Source organism: Cupressus sempervirens, chromosome 10 (assembly GCF_028749045.1).
Source record: "Cupressus sempervirens isolate cs-2001-9-10 chromosome 10, ASM2874904v1, whole genome shotgun sequence".
Taxonomy (NCBI): Eukaryota; Viridiplantae; Streptophyta; class Pinopsida; order Cupressales; family Cupressaceae; genus Cupressus; species Cupressus sempervirens.
In genome coordinates this window covers 119671547-119693999 of record NC_143127.1, presented here as the reverse complement: position 1 = coordinate 119693999, position 22453 = coordinate 119671547, and the positions used below count along the sequence as shown (strand labels likewise).

Sequence of the window (22453 nt, the reverse complement as noted above, 5' to 3'; positions counted from 1 at the left end):
TAAGAACAGGCTTATCCAATTAATTTTCCTATCAAATGTATTTCCCTTCTCAAACTTAAGCTCTTCCTTCTAATACATTCTGAGTTGATCTTTGAGCTCGTAGACATATGAATAGCATTTTCAAAGGTTCTGAAGTTTAATAATTTGTTTGAATATGTGAGCGAAAATTCGAGATTTAGATATTGTGAACCATATCTTATAGGAGTTGGACTTCAGTTGCATGACTTCATATTTGCATATGCTTGTTGCTTTGGAAAAGGGCATGATTTGGGTACAATAAATAATGGTTTGTCTCATTTTCAATTTGCTCTTAAGTCAAATCCTTAGCACCCTGGATGGAACACTTTGATTTGCATTTCAAGATAGGTAGCAACTGCCCCATTGAGATGTTGCACATCCACCTTTTAGTTTCCCATTAAGGTCATTAACTCTGTGCACCTTGAAATTACTAGCCAAATTTTACTCAGCCAAGTATGCAACTCTACTCCCTTCCCAAAATAGTTGGTGATCTCCATATGCACCTTTGCAAATTAGTAAAAAGTTCCTTGTGGCATCCTTCGCCCACTCTGTCTCCCCATATGGGACATAAGATTTCCTCCATGGGTTAACATCTTGTTTAAACTCCAGATTTACCAATCTTTTCCCAACAGGGATAAGCACCATAGTAATATTTTTTGTGAATTTTGCAAGAAGTCCCATCAAATCTACACTTGTCACAAGCTTTAAAGTATTTATTGGGAAAAAAACTGTGGCATAATTGTAGCGGCAACAAAGATCAATTAAACTCTGATACCACTTGCAGTGTCTCTAAACTGCTGACAAAAAATAAATCAGTAAATATTGAATAGAAAAATCAAATATGCAGAAAAATAGATTCACCTCCTCACAAAGATGGATTGCACCTAGAAATCCAACTGTGAACATTAAACCTTCAATGTTCCTACATAGTTGGAATCTCACTAAAAAATAGCACCAAGACTAAGCATTGAAACATAGTTCTATAGTATGTTTTCTAGGGACTGAACAAAAGACTGGGACTAGCCTTCATACCTTACACAGGTAGTGCATCAGAGTCATCTTGTTGTTGCGAGCACGCGTATCTGACAATTTCAAAAGACTATCCAGCCTAAATCCAATTGCAGAACCTGAAAATATTGAACTCAACAAGAATAAGAAAAACAATAATGATTGCACCACACACAAAAGAGAAACTAGATGAAAGAAAATAGTAGACCTACAATCACTAAATATGGGGAAAACAACATCTCCAAACTGTGCAAAGGAGCTCACGAAGGGTGGGTAACAAAGGTACACATTACTATATATACAGAAACTAGATGAAAAAAAGTAGTAGAGCTGCAGTCACTAATAAGGGGAAAATAACATCTCCAAACTGTGTCAAGGTGCTCAGCAAGGGTGGGTAGCAAGGGTGGGTAACAAGGGTACACATTACTATATATACAGAAACATTAAATTAAAATAAAATAGCTCTTTCAATATTTTCCATCTCATCTATGAACTTATGTTTCAAAATCATGAAAAACAATTTGGTGGGATTAAACTGAACTCACCTCGTGCAGTTCCCTGATTCATTGCATTTCCTAATGAAAGAATCGTTTGCATAATTCTCCGTAGCTTGACTGACTGCCTGACCTGTGAAAATGCCAAAGCTCAAGGTAAAAGTTGAGAGAGTAATTAACCTGGACAACGCAGCTATAATTATTATTTTTAATATGAAATGAAATCAGATATCACCTCTTCAGATGCACTCTTTACAATATTTAGGCTTGTTCGTAGTTCAGCAACCTGCAAATAAATATGATAATAACCAAAGGTGATAGTGTTATAAATGTTTCTTATGAGCCACAACCTCTACTTATTAGAAAGGCTAAATGAAATTTGTAAAAGACCAATATATGCATACCTGTGACTGAAATTGAATCTTGAAGGAAAATACTCTTAACTTAGACTCCACTCTTGGAACTTTCATCATCTCTAAGAAAAACTGCATTACCCCACAATTACAAACCATAAGCCAGATGCTTAAATAGCTCAATGACCTGAAGCTTATATTACATCTGAGGAAAGAAGAAATAGACTAATAGAATAATTTTATAAAATGTCATTAGTAGCTAGAATGTATGTGAAGTTGACAGACATATTAGCAGCAACCCCATTAAGCAATTGTTTTCCATTAATAGACATAAACAGATGTTTTTTTATCTCTCTTCCTAGCGTCTACTGCCATTTATTATTACCACTATTTGCACCTTCACTCAATTACACAAAACATAAAACAAAGTTGAAAAGGAAGTTCTTACTCCATACTGTTAAATTTTATCATAACTGTAAATGCATTAGCACTGCCTGTACGGTATGTGTTCTCCAGGTGCAGATCTGAATGTGTATATATAGGAGCAGAAGAGACATGTCTCTATGTTAATCAATATTGGTTATTGTAAATTAATTACCATTAGACAATATCAACAACAATATAAATATATATATGAGTTGATATGTCTAATTGACGATTAATCAAATGCAATAATGTTTAACCAATAACCATAGAGGGATCGTCTCTAGATCAATTCAATCCAACTGAAGCTACAACATCAACACTCCCTCTTAGTTAGGGAGGATAAACACATGGTTAGGTATTACCTCAATATAATATCAATTTGGCATGATTAAGAATATCTTTGATCAGAAGATACTCGCAATTTAGATATCATCTCATGATATCAAAAATAATGGAATCAGAATATCAAGTCACATGATATTCACCAAGCACTCTAAGTAATGGCCTCAAAATATCAAGTCGCGTGATATACTCAAAAAAATGTCCATAGATAATGTATCCTCAATAATACTTACCATAGAAACATTCATGATCTATTTCAGGAATTTAATCCACCATGTATGTTACCATCTATCATGATCTGCTTAAACATCATAAGATGTCCATCATAATAGAAGGCCACGGTCTATTTAAGGAACTTAATCCACCATGCAAGTTATCATCTATCAAGATTTGCTTAGACATCATAAGATGTCCATCATAATACAAGGCCATGGTCTATTTAAGGAACTTGATCCACCATGCAAGTTATAATCTATCATGATCTACTTAGACATCATAAGATGTCCATCATAATAGAAGATAAAGTTATTGTAAGATCGTCACCTTTCAATAACTTCTACAAATACAAGTGATAATCATTTGAAAGTCGTCACTTCCTTTGATGTACACAGGGGGCAAGCCCATTAAAATCATAAAATCGCACACATGGATTTTCACTCCCTCTAAATACCAATCTTCTAAGCTCCTCATCCGATGTTGCCTCTGATGAAGTGTCAAACTCCCTTGGAATCTGATGTCAATCTTCCTTTTGATAGAAAATTTGCCCAGAAAATAGATAATTGGCAATAACGAATAATCAAAATAGATGCAAGAGGCACACAGCAATATCCTAGGAAAACCCTTCTAGAATGAAGGGAAAAACCCAGCCACACAACAAAATATCACTTCATTTTTAATAGACAAACCTGCAAGAATCACAATCACTTTTTATCACAGACTCACTCAACTTGATGTCATGCGATCTCTCAAAATGACAAGTTAGTAAGGTTTACAACCAGCATTTTATCATGGACTCTCTCAACATGATACCGTCATGGACTCCCTCAATATGACTTCCAACTCCCATCATGGAATATCTCACTGTGATGACATCATGGACTCTCTCTACATGATGCTCACTATGAGTCTCTCATAAGTGAAAGAGTTATCAAGTTGACCTTACAAATTTAATTTATATCACATGAATATGAATTCATCATTAACAAAAAAGAATATCATAGCTGAGACTCATGTCCATCAAGAGTCTCAATATCACAATATCAATAACTTATCACATTTAAGGAAACTCATTAACAACATGTATACAATGATTGAAACGCCCTCTCAACAAAAGACTCCCTCTCAGCAGGGATAACTTTGATCGACACAATAAGATTGTTAATGTAACCTCCCTCTGAAGTTGAACATCTACCTCTTAATCACAAGCTCCCTTTGAATATGCAACATCAAGACAACATCCCATTGCTTCTTGTTGCATCCTATAATCAAGAGAGATATTAAAACCATAAATATCAATGCTATTATATAAAAATATATGAATTCTATAAAAATAGAATACTTATCTCTTTCATATAGAGGAGCCAGAACCTCACCAGTGGCTAGACACTACTACCTCAGAACAGACCCGCACATAACAACTAAGTCATCTCCTCATAACGGAATGATGGGCTTTGAGAAAATCAATTTGTTTGGGTGTCATCCAGTCAACAACCAAGGTTTTCCTTAAGTATATTTGCAAAACCAAAATCACTGCTCCCTTATAGATGCATGTTAATATTCAACGATCAAAACAACTATAGATTCACAGTAAAGAACAATCTCAGTATGAACTCGTGGAGAATATGTAATCCCAAAACATCAACAATAGAAAAAAAGTTAGGAATCTAAAAGACTGTCATAGCCATGGTGGTAGTATCAGAATGAATATGAATCAATCCAGTATGAGTATCTCGAGCTTCACCGTAATCACCCAATCACTCATACAAAGAACAACAACAAAATGAATGCCAAAGAAATAACGAATAGAAAATACGAAATTGACGTTGGTTACTAAATAGCAGCAAGCGGTGAAGACCCGACAAGTAGAAGATAAAACGACTGTCGACAATGGAAGCCCTCAATATTTTGTTCTTATTGACAATGCTCTTCAAAATGTCTGACGGGACCTTCAATACTCCCTCTCACTCTATAATATGCAAAATTGTGACTATAAATGCATAATCCGACCATACTCAACACACGCACGGTGCTAAGGATTTAATAGCTGTAGTGTAAGACTTCATAAACTAGCAAGAAAAATAATCATTAAGATTCTCGGCAATATTTGACATAATTTTGAGTCTTGAACTCTTCCAACACCTGCTGGCACTCATGAACTATAAGGCGATTTCATTTTCTTCATTGTTGATTTCCCATTTTACCTTCGACTTCTACACAACCAAGTTGTCCTTTGCTCTGGTTAACCTCAAGCTTGTTGATCTTGGACATCTCATCCAAGCTTCTTTTGATTACAATCCAAGACAAGATTCGCAGAATAGACACTAATAACAAACTCACAACTATGAAATTCAACACTCATACATGAATGATTTAACCACAGTGACTCTTCCAAGGAAAGACTCTGATAGGGTCAAAGAGCACAAGCAAGACAAAATAAATGCAACAATCACCAAGCTAAAAGATCGAGGGTTTGGTTGCCATCGCATTTAGCAATAGTTGATACCTCTACAATCATCACTCAGAAAACATTTATAAAAATGTCTCGCTAACTTTGATCAAGAATTACCATCAAAAATTTGCTACCCGTGCCCATCCTGGATTTCCAACATCCCCTTCTCCGACATTTCTGAGTATCACTCAAAACATACGATCATTCTATACATTAAAATCTCAATCAGAATCTGCATTTTGCCACGACAGCATTAATCTTTACCACGGTGAACCTAGACAATTATCCTTTACCTTGAGTTGCTCACTTGAAGATTATAACGGTAGTGATGAAAGAGATATCATGCCAGCACTTGATCAAAGAACAGCTTCTGGAGTTTGTTCAAGTAACTCAAATAATTATTTCCAGCCCTCCAGTAAGCTCCACTAGAGAATAAACTAAGATACATGAGCGCTACACCAATAACATTGATTATAATTCCTTCGATGCTACTATAAGACATAAAGCTTTGCAAGGTACTAACTCCAATGTGCCAATCCAATTTAAATTTACAAACAGCATAGAGATTAGGCGGATAATCAAACTTGAGCACTTCTAAGAAAGCACAGTAACCCAATTAACTGCTCTACACTCACTTACACTTCAAACATCAAAAGAAGGAACAGTTAAAAGATGAGATTATTAAAAGATCAACATCAAAGACTTCTCCAAGAAGTTATGAATAATGAAGATCCACAGACAACGATAAAAAATTTACTAGGTCAAGAGGGGTCCTAGAGATGGACCACAACTAAGAAAATCGAGTAGATAACACTTAGAATGTAATGCTCATACACAGAACAGAAATAATATGCTTGGATCACACACATATCCAATAACCACAAACCTACAAGAGGAAGAGACATAAAAAAGGTTTACACAAGACAAGTTCTCAAAGAGGCAAATTCCCTCATTTCTAATATCAACCTTGCTCTGATACCATGTTAAAAAATTTGCCCAAAAAATAGATAATCAGCAATAAAAATAACTAGAATAGATGCAAGAGGCACACAAAAATATCCTAGGAAGACCATTCTAGAATGAAGGGAAAAACCCAGCAACACAGCAAAATATCACTTTATTGATAATAAAATTCAGGTATACAATGTCCTTCGCTCGATTTAATATATATAGCAAGAGAAGAAACTCTATACATTACAACCGAAGGTGTCTTGAGTTTCCCAAAATATGACTCTTTATTTTCAAATAAAACTCTTTGAATTTTCATGCCTCAACATATGTTTTATGACACATCTTAATATTTAATATTACAATTTATCATAAATGTCCTTTTCAACTGAAGATGACCATAATGGTAATAACACCCAGAGAAAAAGATCTCGAGCGGAACTACAATCTCCAATACCTTTTCCTGCAGATCATCCCCGAAGAAAAAGGAAAAGATCAAGGCAAGTAGCTCTTATAGTACATATTAATAAATAAATAAAAATATGAGAGAGGCTAATATAACACTTAAGTATAATAAATAATTCTGCATAATTATATAAGATATTCATTCCAATATAATATAGATCAAGTAAATATCTAATTTAAATATATACTTTGAACATATACGCATATGTTCCATGTTACATATATACTCTAATCTATATTTTCAACATACTATTTCCTTATGAATGCCACATATAATAATATAAGTTGACCAATTTTCCCATCTATATTCACTTATATTCATAAGAATTTATGCTATCGTCAATTAATCCTTACATTTAATGATGAATTATAATATTATCCTTATAGATTTCCATATTTATTTATATATCTATCATAAATCTATAACATGTTATTAATAATATAAAGCACTTAAACAATATATTTCATTATAATAATTATGAAAAGAAAAATAATACAACATAAATACTTACCTTAAAGGATAATGATTCCCAAGATTTCAACAAATGCCCATGATACTTATTAAGTACGTTTTTTTTTTCTTACCAATCCTTTCACAAGGACAGAAGAATTCTCCACTTGTCAATGTTGGCCCAATTGCTCTATGTGTTGGGTGATTGGGCTTGATCGAGGTTATACCTGTCTTGTGTCCACGTCACTTTCCTTGCAAACTCCCATGTTATAGGTTCCAAACTTCATGTTATCTTTGTTCCATGCAATGACCTTGCTCTACATCCTCCATCCAAATGTTTCTCTTTATTTCGCTCGATGTTGCTACTTATATCCCTGACGGCTCCTCTATTCCGTATAAACTTATGTGTTTGACAATCCAAAGAGATTATCGTGTTTTGGTGGACTTTTCTGATCAACACCCAAAATACTTAAAATTGCAATTGCCTTTGGCACTAACAAGCGCCCATACTCATTGTGTGTGCCAATCAAACTATGATCTCTTGCACTTCAACCTCAAAATGACACCTAATGGTAAGGATCCCTGAAAAAGTAGCGTGTTGCCTATAGAATCGACAATGATCCACTTCAAACGTGGGTACCATCTTCAACAATCACTCTACAACTATTTGCCAAGCCAGGCCCTTGTAGACTCCCAAAAATGGCATTGGACATTATTCCATTCCATGAGTTATCTCCAAGAGACAATCCAACAAATAGCTTACTATAGTTTTTTACCCTTTCATATATGCATTTACAGTCTAGCTCTGATGCCATGTTAAATATAAGATCGTTGCAAATGTATTAGCACTGCCTGTATGGTATGTGTTTTCCAAGGATTTGAATGTATATATATATAGGAGAGTAGAAGAGACATGTCTCTATCTTAATCAATATTGGTTATTGTAAATTAGTTACCATTGGAAAATATCAACAACAATATAAACATATATATAAATATAAGCATATATATAAACATATATATATAAGTTGATATGTCTAATTGATGATTAATCAAATGCAATATTGTTTAACCAATAACCATAGACGGATAGTCTCTAGATCAATTCAATCCGATTGAAGCTACAACATCAACACATACAAACAATGTGTTGGGAAGGAATATCCCTTATTGATAATATGTGAACCGAATAATTGTAAAGCCTTTATATGCATTGAATTCTCTCCTGGAAGAGACACAAGAGAGTGCAATGCCCAAAGTTGTAGAGTTTCCAATACTTCCCACTCCTCTCATACTAACAAATGTTTAGAGGTGCTTATGTGATTTTTGACTAAACCCAAGGTTTGACTTTCATCATTTGGCCTCTAAGAATGCAACACAAACCTTCTAATCCACAATCTTTAGCGTTTCTGAACACCTCAAAATTGCTTACATGACTTTGTTTGTAGAACAAATCTCCTTGTCAAGAATCTATGTGAAAGAAGAGAGGATTGGGACAAGGTATACCCTAAGCCCTTCCACATCTTAAACAGCCATTAAAAATGATAAACAAAAAGTAATGATCTTAATATTGAGTTCTCTTCAAGAGCCAAATTTTTATGCCTCAACTATACACTCACTAAAACCTAGCGAAGCTTAGAAAGTGCATCCACAGGGGTTATGCATCACAAACATTATCACCATCAGTTAGCATTAACTTTCCAATTCACGATTGGTTGAATACCTAGGGACATGTCCTCGGGGTTTTTGCAGGCGTCCACATTTCCAAAATGTCTTGGGGATAGGAGACATCCTTATAAATCTACATATTGATAATATATTCAATTAGCAATTTGATTTTGACTTTCAATTTAACACAAATTTGGCATAAGAGTTCTGCTAAATCTTTTATGTTAACATTCTATATGTATATGTGCATACTTTATCCATGTTTTCACATGAACATTTTAATTTTTTCTATTTATTTTAATTTTCCCTATTTTTTATAGTCGTTCGGAAACACATCCCCCCATCCCAGAACTTGGGGTAAGCATGGTTTAAACTTTAAAATACACACAGCAACTCCAGAAGCAATTTTATTATCACCATTGTAGAGTTTGTCAATATAACTAGCATAAAAAGTAGAGTGTTAGATCTACGCTCATCTTGGTCCTTAAATTATGTTCAAATAAATTCTGTATTTCTTAACTTGGACATCTTAAGTGAGAGACAAATTATTACAATTTTCTGAATTTCACATAGAAATAAGAAGTTGATAATATGATCTTCATTTGTTAGTTAGAAGCACATTATATGAACTACATCCATTACAAAGTTAATATACATGATAATAAGCCATTACAAACAACTTTTCTTGTGCCTGCATACACATGCAGTTGAGATGGCATGCACATGAATATTCAGCACCAAAGAAATAAAAGTAAAGCAAGAATTACATTTCTAGCATGATATTCAAACATCCTTAACTCGAATGTAAAGAAAGGTTTGGCTGTGGATTTAGTGGGAAGGATATGGTTATCACAAATCTGTTGTAAATAAATTTTACTTAATACTTAGAGTTTGCCTCTCGTTGGAATTCTGGGGTAATAGTATGGGTCCAATTTAATTTGTCACATTTATTAATCCCCTATTCATCCATAGAGTGCACAGTTAATGCAGCACATAACCTTGGAGTATTCTTTTTTAGTAGTTTGACAGTTTCTTATTTCTAATTAGGGGCTTAAAGGTTATTCAGCAGTAATTTTCTCTAAAACAAAGATCGTCTCCATTTGAAAATTGTTTTTTGGGTGATTCATGTCTTGCCTACTGCCATTGCTTTATTATTTCAATCAATTAGTTATTTAAGGCACTCTGCCTTACATATCATTTTCAACCCACTTGCTTCCAACTTTATCGTCCCTTTTGAATGTGTTCATTTCTGCTCTGATTTGCTATTACTGCATAGAAAGCATCTGCTATATATTAGAACTCAATCTTTCACTTGCAAGACGGAAAATTTAATTTCAGAAGCTATGTTGCCGTGGAAAGAAAAGGAACAAGGGAAGACTGTGACAGTGGTGTCCTGTTTTAGGGTAACATTTCTGCAATTTGTCCTGAATGAAGTATATTCTATCCACTTCCCTCAATAGATGCTATGCTAGATCTTATCTAGTTCTTTTTCAGCATTTCCTACAGCAATCACTTTGGCATTTGCAAGAATGAGCTAGGCTTGCCCTAGCCCAAAAATTGTTTCAAACTGGAAAGAATCTTATGCTTCTGAGTGCAACAAAGAACATCATGTAAAATTAAAAAACATGTCCTAGTATGGGATCTTTTAGGATTTCCTAGAGAAACCTATCATTATATTCATTTTGCTAAATGATCACATTGTATTAGTCTTCCCAGTAAATCTTTATAGACGTGTGTGTATTCACACTCATATCTTCAAAGAAGTTTAACCTATGTAAATGAATAAATATTAATAATGATAATAAAGTTGCATGTATATCAAATTTAAACATGGTGAAAAATTAATTGAGAAAGTCGGATGTGATACATACATTCTTACAAACTAATATAACCTATTCACACCTAAACACTACTATCTATATTGAAATATTGTTAAAATAAATAAAATTAATTGACAAGCAAAAACAATTACTTTCCTCAGTCAGATTATAAAGATTGAAGAATGTGTGTTAAAATGCAATAAGTTGTGCTACCTGCTCGCACTTGCCCAGGTTCTCTTTTTCTCCAGTATAACCCTAAAGATTAAATACATAAAATTATTGTTAGTCTCAGATAAGATGACTATTATAACTGCTCAATGATAAACAAAGCCCTGGCATCAAATCTATCCAGGAAAAACCAAGAAATGTAAAAGAATGAGATAAACTGCATATTAAAATTTCTATTTCTAATGGCATGCACCTTTAAGAGTTCCATTTCTTCCTTTGTTGGGCAAAACTTTATGAGATTGTCTACTTGATCAACATCTAAGACTGTATCATCCAAGGCCAATGCTGCACTCTATGATCAAAGCATAAAACATGTTTAGTCAGACAAACAAGACAGGAAAAAGAAGTTTCTACAGTGGTTCCGAACTTCTTCATAAATTATTCAAATCCAAACCACCTACAAGCCTGCCTAGAATACAAAATTGAAAATGACTAGAAAAGTAACAAAAAGTGGAAGACTGGTTAAGTACTTCTGGTCTTGCTGTCCTAGTTTATTGTTTTGTACCTGGGATCAGGGCTCTTTCCCTGCTAATCCAATCAAAAATACAAAAGAGGAAGACTGGAATAAAACTTGAAAACTAGCTTCCGAAGTTGGCAAGCACTTGGTAGAGATTTCCAGTTGACAAAGTATACATTTATGTTGACAACATTCAAACTCAAGCTACGTGCAGTTCATGCCAGTGATAGAAAACAACCGTACCATAGAGAATAACAATCTGGGTTCAAGTTTATTTAGGCTCCTCTTACAGATTTTATGTAATTAACATTGGTAGGAAGAAATATCAGAATTTTGCATACAATTATAGTTCAAAATTTCAAATATAAAGCAAGCACATACTGTTGTCATGCGAGACTTTGACATTAGGAAAGCAGGAACTCAATGGCATCCAGTGGCACATTAAAAGGGACATGTTTATAGCTCCAATAAGAGATTGATTCCAGTCATCTTGATTGTTGTCAAAGGGATGGTTACCATAGGAATAAACAAATTACTTTTTACACAAGATATAGAGAACAAAATTGATTGCAGCATCTATTTAAGTTTTATTATATTTAGCTACTCAATAGCTTACCAACACATCGGGCAATGGCATCTTGACCTTAGTGAGCATAATTTCACAGTTATTAGCCCTTCTTAAGTCAACCTGCGATATAACAAAACAATTGTTTAGCATGGGATTCTTATTCTAACCCCCATATATCTTTCCCCACTTACATAGATCTCATATCCAGCACCTAAAAAGCAATAATTTCAACCAAAACTTGTATGTGTCTTATAGAATAATGCATTACCATTTAATGCTAAAACATACAAATCCTTGACCTGGCTATGATGTTATAGAAAATCCACCTCATCATATTCCTTGTAAGAACACATTTTTCTAATTTCTACTAATAGAATATGCAAGCAGAAACAATACTACTAGGGCATGTATGTCCATTTTTATTGCATCCACTGCTGAAAATGATAGTACTGAGATTGGAGAAGAAAGAAATGAAACACTGACAATCTATTCCTCTCATAGAATCTAAACCTTCAACAAAAAGTCGCATCATGTTTATATTGTGCACTCAAAAAAATGTATTATTGTGCTCACAACCAATGTGTTCATCATCAATGGTTTTTAAGAAGCATGATTTGGATGTAATAAATTGAAATGAATTTTTTTTGTCTGTTGTCTATATTAAGTGAAAGATTAATAAAAAATTGCCGAGAAAATGTTTGAATACTTTAATAGTCCTATAAATTGGAATGATTTTAGGTTGAGGGACAGTCTTAAGCGTGAGAAGCTTACCTGATCACTTGTAAAAATGGAAATATAAAGGCCATACAATAGGTGGATCAGATAAAAAGCAAATAAGGGAATGGAAAAGGGAAAAGAACCATAGTATACACAGACAAGAACACATTACCAAATGCACTCTATCAGATTTGGCCCCTCGAGCTGCACGACCTCCTCCTGATCTTTCTGAGCTACTATTAACAGAAGCTGGCATGGCAGCAGAGAATAGACTCTCAAGTTCTGACATGTCAAACTCTGGTGGCCTGACACAAACAGACAAAATTAAAGATTATTTGTAAATTCAATCCAAAATAATGAAAAGTCATGACCATAATGTGCTCTAAATGCTAATGACAAGAAAATAGTAGATACTAGAAAGGATGCTTAGAGAAGTACTTAGTTGCTTCATTATATATCTGAGTGTCCGCCCATAAGCTTCCCTTCACAGCCCTCGTTACTTTGATCCAATGCAATGGCTTTAATGATGATCGCTTGGGTGTTGCAGGAGAAGGCGATCCAAATCCTGGAGATACTCGTCCTCTTCCTACAGGAGGAGGTGGGGGTCCAGAAGCTCGTGGTGCTTGGCCAGACAATGGACTAATAGTACCGTTTGGCATTTTCCCACTTGGTAGTGTTGGTGGTGGTGGAGGAATGCTACGCCCTCCAGGAGGAGGAGGAGGAGGTGGTGCTCCCCTGCCAATTGGAGGAGGAGGTGGTGCTCCCCTACCAATTGGAGGAGGAGGAGGTAGTGGTGCTCCCCTATTATTTCCTGGTGGTGGTGGTGGTGGAGGAGGAGGAGGAGAGTTACGAACACCACCTCCAGGAGGCAAAGGCGGCGGTGGGGGTGGTGCAACAAGTCCAGACCGAGGAGGAGGTGGAGGTGGAGGTGGGGCACTAATTCCTGATTGAGGAAGAGGAGGGGGAGGAGGTGGGACTGGTGCAGAAGTTCCAGATCTAAGAGGTGGAGGGGGAGGAGGTGGGCGTGGGGGTGGTGGGGCAGTTCCAGATCTTGAAGGAGGAGGAGGAGGTGGTGGTGGTGGTGGTGGTGGTGGTGGTCCAAATTTTGGAGGAAGCGGTGGAGGGGGAGGAGGTGAGGGTGGTGGGACAATTCCAGATCTAGAAGGAGGAGGAGGTGGTGGAGGTGGTGGTGGTGGGGCTGGGGCTGGTGGTGCAAAATTTCCAAGTTTTGGAGGAAGCAATGGAGGGGGAGGTGGTGGTGGTGGGGGAGGTGCAAAAGTTCTAGATTTTGGAGGAAGTAGTGGAGGTGGAGGCAATGGGGATGTTGCAAGAGTTTCAGATCTTGGAGGGGGCAGTGGAGGGGGAGGAGGTGGGGGCAGTGTAGTAGTTATAGATCTTGGAAAGGGAGGAGGAGGTGGTGGTGGTGGTGGAGGTGGTGAGGATTGTGTAGTCATTATAGATCTAGAAAGGGGAGGAGGGGGAGGGGGAGGTGGTGTTGGTGGGGCTGATGGGAAAAGATGAGAGGTACGATTTTGCAAATGAGGCATGGGAGGGGGGAGTGGTGGGGGTGGTAAAGGAGGTGGCGGGGGGGATGTCATGGCAAGAGATGAAGTATGTGATGGTGGGTGGGCAGGAGGAGGAGGAACAGGAGCGCCCAAATGAGGAGTCAAGTGAGAGGTTGGTGGCAGACGTTTGGAGGATTCAAGGCAAGGCAGACGAGGGGAAGGGGAAGGTGAGGCTGGACAGTTTGCTGCTGTATTAATTCCCAACCATACAGGAGAGCGAGGGACTGGGAGTGAACTTTGAGGATGTGTAGGAGTATGAGCCATATGACTACTTCCCGGTGGGGAAGGATTTGTAAGTGGTATTTGAATCTTCATAGGAGTTAAAGAAGATGACGAGGAGGAATCCTTCCCTGACAGAGGTAATGATGGAGAAGGTGATGGCAAAGGAGTAACAATGGAAACAGGCCGAAATGGACGTAAGTTGGAAGCCCTCCCATGCACAGGGGTTTCGGCAGAAGTTGAATTTACTTCTACAGTATTTCTATATACAGCACGGAGTTGCAATAAAGAAAGGATTCCAAGAGCTGCTGGTGCACTATGATATCTTGATGGAGGAGGTACAGATAGTGGCTGTGAAACATTAGCATTTGCATTAGCGATACTATCTGAAAAAAAAGGTGGTTGTGTCCATGGACTTAAAGCCTTTGGCTGCCCAGGTAATAAACGCGAGCTTTGGAGTTCCTTCCAATCTATGTCCTCTTCTTCTGGAAACAAATCTTGCACCAACAAAGTTGAGATAGGTGAAACTGATGTATCATTTAAATCAGAAGGTACTATAATCTCTTGTTTATCCTCCTGTTTCTCTTGCTCTTCTGACAACAAATAATTGGAATCCGAAGTTATGGCTCTATCTTGCTTCTCAACTTGATTTATTTGGTTCCAATGCATCTCCTGCTTCTCCACCTCTTGTTGTGAAGTCAACAAAATTTCTGAATCAGAATTTATGATTTTTTCCTGATTGTCTTCTTGTCTGTTTTGTATCTCTGGTTTCACCTCGATCTGCTGTTTCACCTGTATGTCCTGATTCTCGTTGTTTTTCTGTTGAAAAAAACAACTGGCTGAACCATTCTCTTGATTGTCTTCTTGTTTGTTTTGTGTCTGTGGCTTCACATCAATCTGTTTCTTCAACTGTATGTTCTGACTCTCCTCCTTTTGCTGTGAAGAAAACAAATTGTCTGAACCATTCTCTTGTTTGTTTTGTGTTGGTGTTTTCACCTCAATCTGCTTTTTCACCTGAATGTTCAGATTTTCCTCTTTTTGCTGCAAAGAAAACAAATTATCTGAACCAATCTCTCTACTGTCTTCTTGTTTGTTTTGTATCGGTGGTTTCACCTCAATTTGCTGCTTCACCTGTTTGTCCTGATTCTCCTCCTTTTGCTGTGAAGAAAACAAATTGTCTGAACCATTCTCTTGACCATCCTCCTGTTTGTTTTGAGTCTGCAATTCGGCCTCTATCTGTTGCTTCACCAGTGTTTCCTGATTCTCTCTAAGAGTACTTGACGCCAATATCTGCTGAATTATGCGAATCGCAGTATCATCCTTGTCATTGTCCTCGTGTTTGTTTTCAGTCTGTGATTTTGCCTCTATCTGCTGCTTCGCCGGTGCCTCCTGATTTTCTTGAAGAGGAGTTGATGCCGTTATCTTCTCAAGTATGTGAATTGCAGTATCCTCTTTACCATTAATCCAGGTCACATTGCTGAAGATTTCTTGCACCCTCGCAAATGCTTCCACTGGAAGAATGTGTTTTTCTTCTTCTCTCAATGTTGCCACATTGAGAGGTGATGAAGCAGTATCTAGGTCAGAGAAAAGAACCTGATTATCCATAGAACCCCGATCCAGTGTCGTAAGTTTATAAGTAGACATAACACGAATATTAGTCACTGACGTACAACAAACAACTAGTTACATATAAATGAGATAAAGAATGCACACCTCTGCCCTGAAATCCTTTGGAAAACGATCCTTTGCACTCCATAAAGTATCAATGTCATCACGATTTAGCATCAAAATATTGGATCTAATGAATGCAGTGTTGAACATAACCCGAAACATCATCTCTTCCTGTTCCAATTCTGCATCTAAATTGATGCACTCAAGAACAACATCGCCTTGCACATGACAGCGGATGTCAATTTTGGCAATATCACAATCTGCCTGCAATGGAATATTTTGAAGTAAATTAATAGACAGAAGGTCAGTATAATTGCGGTTTAATCCAATGGGTCATTGGAACTTGCCATCAGCAGTCTAACATAGGCACTCGAAATCTATAAGTCTAATGGTAGGAATCCATTCGCATAAAGGAGTTAATTCCTATCCACTAACAACTTCCACGATCCGAAACCGACACCAGGAACAACAAAATTCAAAAATAATAATTCATATCTCAGTTTTTTGAATTAACGAGGTTTTTCCCCATATAGTGATGCACACCATCATTCTTCTTAAATTATTAAATGGAAACAATAAAAACAAGTTCTAAACAAAAAGTATTGGCATCCCTTCTTAAGAACTAAACTATTAATACCTGAGAGTAATATCGTACGTTCTTATTCTTTTTTCCCATGGAAAAGAGCAATTCGGATGCCCGATCATCGCCACTAAAGGGGTTCACACCATAAACACGTAAAATAGGTCTGCATCCTCCCTCGCCATCAAAGTTGGGGATGACTCTAAGCATGAGGCAATCCAATGTCATGGCTCTATCAAGAGGGGGCCATTCTGTCCCAATGTTCCTTCTTGATACGTATTGAAGATACCTGAGCTGAGAAGGTATAGGATTCAAAGGGCACAGCTGTTGCAGAAGCTCCCTGGGTGCTTGTCTGTGAACTGTGTCTAATGCCTTCTGTTCCACTGGATACTGTTTTAAGTAAATAAGAAGACCGGCCAACATAACAGCCAGCACAGGCCACCCTCCTCTTTCACAATGCATTAGCAATATATTGTGTTTTTGATCCAAGGTTAGCCAACTCTCGCTTGACTTCAAGAAATGGTGGATCATTTCAAGCGAGAGCAGGGGACATCCTTCGTATTGCTTGGGATAGTCCATTACAGTCATGTCGAATGGAGACAAAATCTCTGTGAGCTGGCTTTGTTTCTCCCCTTCCCTAAAATTAAATACCATGAATGAAGAATCCCTAAATTGGTCATGTAACTGTGTAACAATGTTTGCCAAGTACTTCTTATAAGCCCGCTCGTCCGTAATCTCTGTTGAGAAGCAGGAGTCGAACACTGCACGGCCCAAAATTGAACTTCTTAAACCCCAAATACAAAATCAAAACAGCGAACAGCGTATTATGTAAGTTTATCGTTTACTCTTCGAATCTAAAACCTTAAAGGAAACAAATGCTCATCTTTTACAGAGCCCCAAATATGAGGGAAGATATGTTGGTTTTCCAGAATATCAAGACAAAAAAATGTCATGATTTCAATTACTTTGTTGCATTTTCTTCGGTGATCAATTCAACCTGCCCATAGAAATAAAAACACAATTGAATTGAAATAAAACGCAGTGATCGGAAAACTAACCGTAAACGCGCTCGGAAATCTCAAAGAGCCCGTCCGGCGGCTTTCTGTAGAAAAGCCTTTTAAACAAAGACATTCTCTAATGCTGTCGATGAGGTTAAGATTGTCGCAGCTGAATGACACCTCGTTTCTGCTAATAATCGAACGAGAATCGATGGATCCTTCACAATATATCCTGTACAGATTAGCGATCCCAGACAGATCGCTGCGCCGGACTTCCAAATGCCGCAGAAATCTTCCAGTAAGTGAAAGAAGAATAAAAAATAAACAAATGGAAGGGAAAGGAGAGCAGAGCAGAATAAATAATGGTGGAAAAACTGTAAGAAGCTTCATAGATGATCAAAATCGATAGTCCTGCACATCCCTCAAAAGAACAGAGTCATCAATTGTCGAATTGTTTGATCATCTCCTTTTGCAGCAAAAGCAAGCAAACTGCAGAGTACGTGCCAGAAGGGAGAAAAGAAAAGCCCGAGAACACCCAGTAGCGTGGCAGACCGCAAACCCACCCGTGTTCGAACCCGGGTTTTTTCCATTTACCCGGGCTTTATACTCACTCTCCCACTCCTACCCCCATATATTACACGCGGCCGCGCCAATTAATCGTGGCGTAAATTAGTTTTCAAACACGTCGTACAACGTTCACTTTCCACGTCGTCAACTTGAAGTAGTTTTATACCACGATATTTCCATTACTTCAATTTCGCGATTTTATACCTACGTAAAATTTGAAAATAAAGCATGTACAAGGAGATCCGCAATAAATTTGTTGCATGGTTCATTACTATGTACACAGGTCCTAAATTTTTGTAACGTATTTTTTATTTATAAGTAATAAATATATGGAAAAGAGGAGGAACTCATCTAAACCCAAAAAAATCATTTATAGAAGGATTCGTCATACGAAGGATTATTATGGAGTTCAATATTAAAAATATATATATTTTTAAAAATAAGAGTGTAAATAATAGAAATATATTTTTATTGTAGTGGATTTAATTGGAAAATGTTCGAGATATAGTCTAATTATTTCTATTTAAAAATAATAATAATCTTTGCATCATTGTGTATGGAGACATCTACCCAATAATAAAATACTTAAATCTTACATAGTGGACAATATCTAGATAGTTTTATAGTACTAGTTTGTCCACCATTTTGTATAGTAAAGGGTCTCCTCCATGAGCTAACAATCTTTCCACACAACTCCAACCTCTTTGTTAAGGAACGAGAAAAAGACTTAGGCTCCAAAAGGAGGGGGTTAACAAGGTTTGTCTTCTTGGCATGTGTGGGTCAATAGAAACAAAATGACATATGATTTGTGCTTCATTTAAGGCAAATATATGGACATTCTAAAAAGTTGGGTCTCTAAACACTTCATTTAAGGATAAATAAGTTATATCGATAGTAGATTCTTAGTCCAAATTCACAACAAAAGAAAATTGATTACCAAGGATCAATGGTTGTTCTAGGTTTACTTCTTGAGTTTGGTCAATTGATTCTTTAGTATTTTTATGTTGTTCTCAATTTAAGTTTCATAATCTATCTCTTCTCATTAATAATCTCCATACCTTCATTATTTGTAATAAAGTATTAATAGTGATTTTGCTCATTGTGCACAATGATTCTCTTCATAAACAATTCAAGATGACTTTAAAATTCTAAATTATACAATTGATTGTTTATTGACACTAAAATATAAAAATATATATACTTGACTTACTCATTAAAACAAAAACACAAATATCAAAAATGATATTATTCTTAAAATTCAACCAACAATAAACTAAATAAACTAAATATCAAAAATAGCATTATTCTTAGAATTCAATGAAACTAAATATCAAAAATAGCATTATTCTTAGAATTGAGTGAAATTTGATTTGATAGGGCATTAACACAAAACAAATTCCCAATGTGAATGAACTAAAAGAAAAGCAACAAATTGGATCCTTCTCAACTGATTATGACCATGCCTAAATGAATTGCAATCACATTAATTTGTTCTAGTTAACAAAACAAAAACCTACACAAAAGACAACAACAATCCATGCTAATAATTAATAAAAACACCTCTCCCATCGATATAAACAGCGAAACCCAAAGTGGAGCGCCTCGCAAGAGTATCGGTCGTAATTGCGAGAGCCCTTTTGTGTAGGCTGAAAAGAGGGCAATTCAAATATAATAATTAAATGCACTCTACAGTCGAAGCTTCACCTCAACGGAAATATATCTGGGATAAAATCATGTGCAGTTCGGACATCCCCTCAGCACGGAGAGTGGTGGGCCCTACTTTATAATAAATGTTGTAGGTATTCTGTATTGCTTGCCGCCTGTTAGGTGCCGCTCCGCATCCGCCCCGAGACTCGAAACCACGACCTCCGCTTACCTTTTCCCGCCGTCCAAAGACGGACGGCGTAGCTGACGTAACGGAAAACGTTAGCCTGCAGACCGTTTGGACGTGGGAATTTTTGTCGTGGGTAAAAGCCGTCGGTTTATCTCTAGTGCGCGGGCCCCACCGTCAAGTTGCGGAGAATGATTTACACGCACGAAATTTGTTGTTTGTTGACGGGTAAAATGAAATACGGCAGTTGTCGTGAAACTCGTTGGAAGTGAAATCTGTTTCCCGTGAGTGTGAGTGCATCATGCATTTTGCAGCTTTACAGAATGTCAAGGTCGGCTATCGTTAATTCTCTTTCGGTTGTTGGGATGTGAGGTTTGTTTTGTTTGTTTCGTATTTTCTAGTTATTTAACTATTTATTTAAAAAATATTGAATTTGTCAACATCTTCATTTAATGTTAAATTTTAATGTTGATGTTAGGACATTGCTACGCCATTTTCCATTGGTCTTGGCGTTGCAACCGCAGTGGAAGAGCTTCCACGAATGATTGCGTTGAATTAGAGAATAAGTATTTAGATGATGTTGACCCTCCATGTTCTAAATTTATATACACATGGAGCTCGCAAATTTGTTTTCTAATTGTTAGTTTTCATTTTGGGAACTGTGTAAAATGGAAAAATTATGAAAAAATAGTGTTCAGAAATTTTCCAATTAAACATGCTTCATAAATATAAATTTCTATTTCTATCATTGGTTCTTGTCATTTTTCTTGGGAGTCTTTTTCTTTTTCCTCAGCAATATGAAGGAAAATATGAAAATGTTACAAATGACATTTTGAAGAAGGATACGTGGTTGTAAATATTTTCTTGCATGTGTTGAGGTGGACGTAAATGGTAGAGATTGCTGCATAAAATAGTGTGTCAAATGTCAAATGGGCTCTCCTTGAGCCATCTACTCACTCACCCTTGGGTGGGGATCTGATGATAAGGATCCTCCTCCCTCGGCTGGCACTGCATTGGCAGCTTGAGGATTTTTTACATTTTCTGAAGTTTTTTTTTATGAATAGTTGATATCCGGCCTTTGGCCGTATGAACTCACGAGGTGATCTTGTTTCCCTCGGCCGCCTTTTTTTGTGAATATGTAACTTTATTTTTTTTTAAATTAGTATAAGGAAAGGACTATTCATCAAAAAAATTGGAGAGACATTTAGACTTTTCCATGGATCTGGTACTGCAATTTGGGTTGCTTCTTGTTTATTTTGATTTCATATTAGAATTATTGTTGCTTCTTTGTCTTCAAATCTCTAATTGTGGAAACATCACAATTTTTTATTTTTTCAAATTATGGTTACGGGCTTGGTAGTTTCTTCAAAGTTTTGATTTATAATTTTGAGCTTATTTTTGGGACCAATTTGTTGGCCGCTGAGTTTAGTGAGTTTATCATAATCAATTCGAGGTAGAATGAATGAAGAAATCTAAAGGTTATGTAGGTCACCAGATCCTGCTAGAGGGCAGATTCGTCATTGTCATCTACCAGATCTAAGGAGTATATGGAGTAGGGATGGCCAAAGAGGAGGTCGTCAAAGTTCGCCTTTGATGTGGTGAAGCACTGCATTATCCTTGCCAGTGTTGGCCGTGGAATTGAGATTTTCTCCATTAGGGATGTTCCATTGCAATGTTCTTCTCATACGAATCTATGAATTCAAATTTGTATGTGCAACTACAAATAGTGTTGCTTTTAAAGGAAAAAGAAAAAATGTACATTCAACAATTTCTCTGCAACCTCGTGTTTTTCTTTTGGGGATTAATATGATAAAAAAACAAGGGTTGAATTTCATATATGTTATTAGGGATTTTTTGCCAAGACTACATTGTATGTACTTTCTTCAATTTGTGTAAGTTTGAAGGCTTTCTGTATATATAGTGAAGGCTTTCTCTATATATAGCTATATATGTTTTCCTACAACAGTAATATCAAGCTATGTCATAGAAGTAACTGGGAGCCGGACATGCTCACATGTATGCTAGTCACAACTGGATATTTATGTTAATTTGTAATCATCTTATCTTCTTATACCTGGATATTTATGTTGATGTTTGTCTCAGGAACTAATTTGTGGTTTTGAGATCTAATTTGTGGTTGTGAGATCTGTGTTGTATTTATTCTAGTATTATGGGAAGGTTTATTGCCTACAATCTTTGAAAGCTTTAAATAAATTAGAAGTATTCATTGCAAGTTTTTATCATAAAATTTATCCTTGAAATGGTAACCATATGTGTTATTTAAGGGTCTCCATCCATGGTGTTATTGTTAAATTTTATATTATCGTTTTATCAAGATACTATATATCTTCAATGTTGCAAGTCTTTTTATTAAGCTCGTCCATCTTTCAT

At 36.4% G+C, this 22453-nt stretch overlaps 1 protein-coding gene across 3 annotated transcripts in view; it reads right to left on the bottom strand.

Annotated features, from left to right (window-relative positions):
• LOC149532885 (formin-like protein 18) overlaps positions 1-18267 on the bottom strand; it is an 88508-nt gene extending 70241 nt beyond the window's left edge. For 2 of the 3 annotated variants that reach the window (XM_089807185.1, XM_089807186.1), the window contains exons 1-12: positions 17725-18267; positions 16724-17427; positions 16129-16350; positions 13070-16008; positions 12804-12936; positions 11963-12034; positions 11083-11181; positions 10875-10916; positions 1925-2005; positions 1756-1806; positions 1572-1653; positions 1051-1145 (exon numbers count right to left, since the gene is read on the bottom strand). In XM_089807185.1, coding sequence (XP_089663311.1) covers positions 1051-1145; positions 1572-1653; positions 1756-1806; positions 1925-2005; positions 10875-10916; positions 11083-11181; positions 11963-12034; positions 12804-12936; positions 13070-16008; positions 16129-16350; positions 16724-17427; positions 17725-17797 — 4593 coding nt within the window. In that variant the 5' untranslated portion in view covers positions 17798-18267. Of the gene's footprint in view, positions 1-1050; positions 1146-1571; positions 1654-1755; positions 1807-1924; positions 2006-10874; positions 10917-11082; positions 11182-11962; positions 12035-12803; positions 12937-13069; positions 16009-16098; positions 16351-16723; positions 17428-17724 lie in introns of those variants that run through there. The other variant, XM_089807187.1, reaches the window with a different exon arrangement.
• Positions 18268-22453: the final 4186 nt, after the last annotated feature.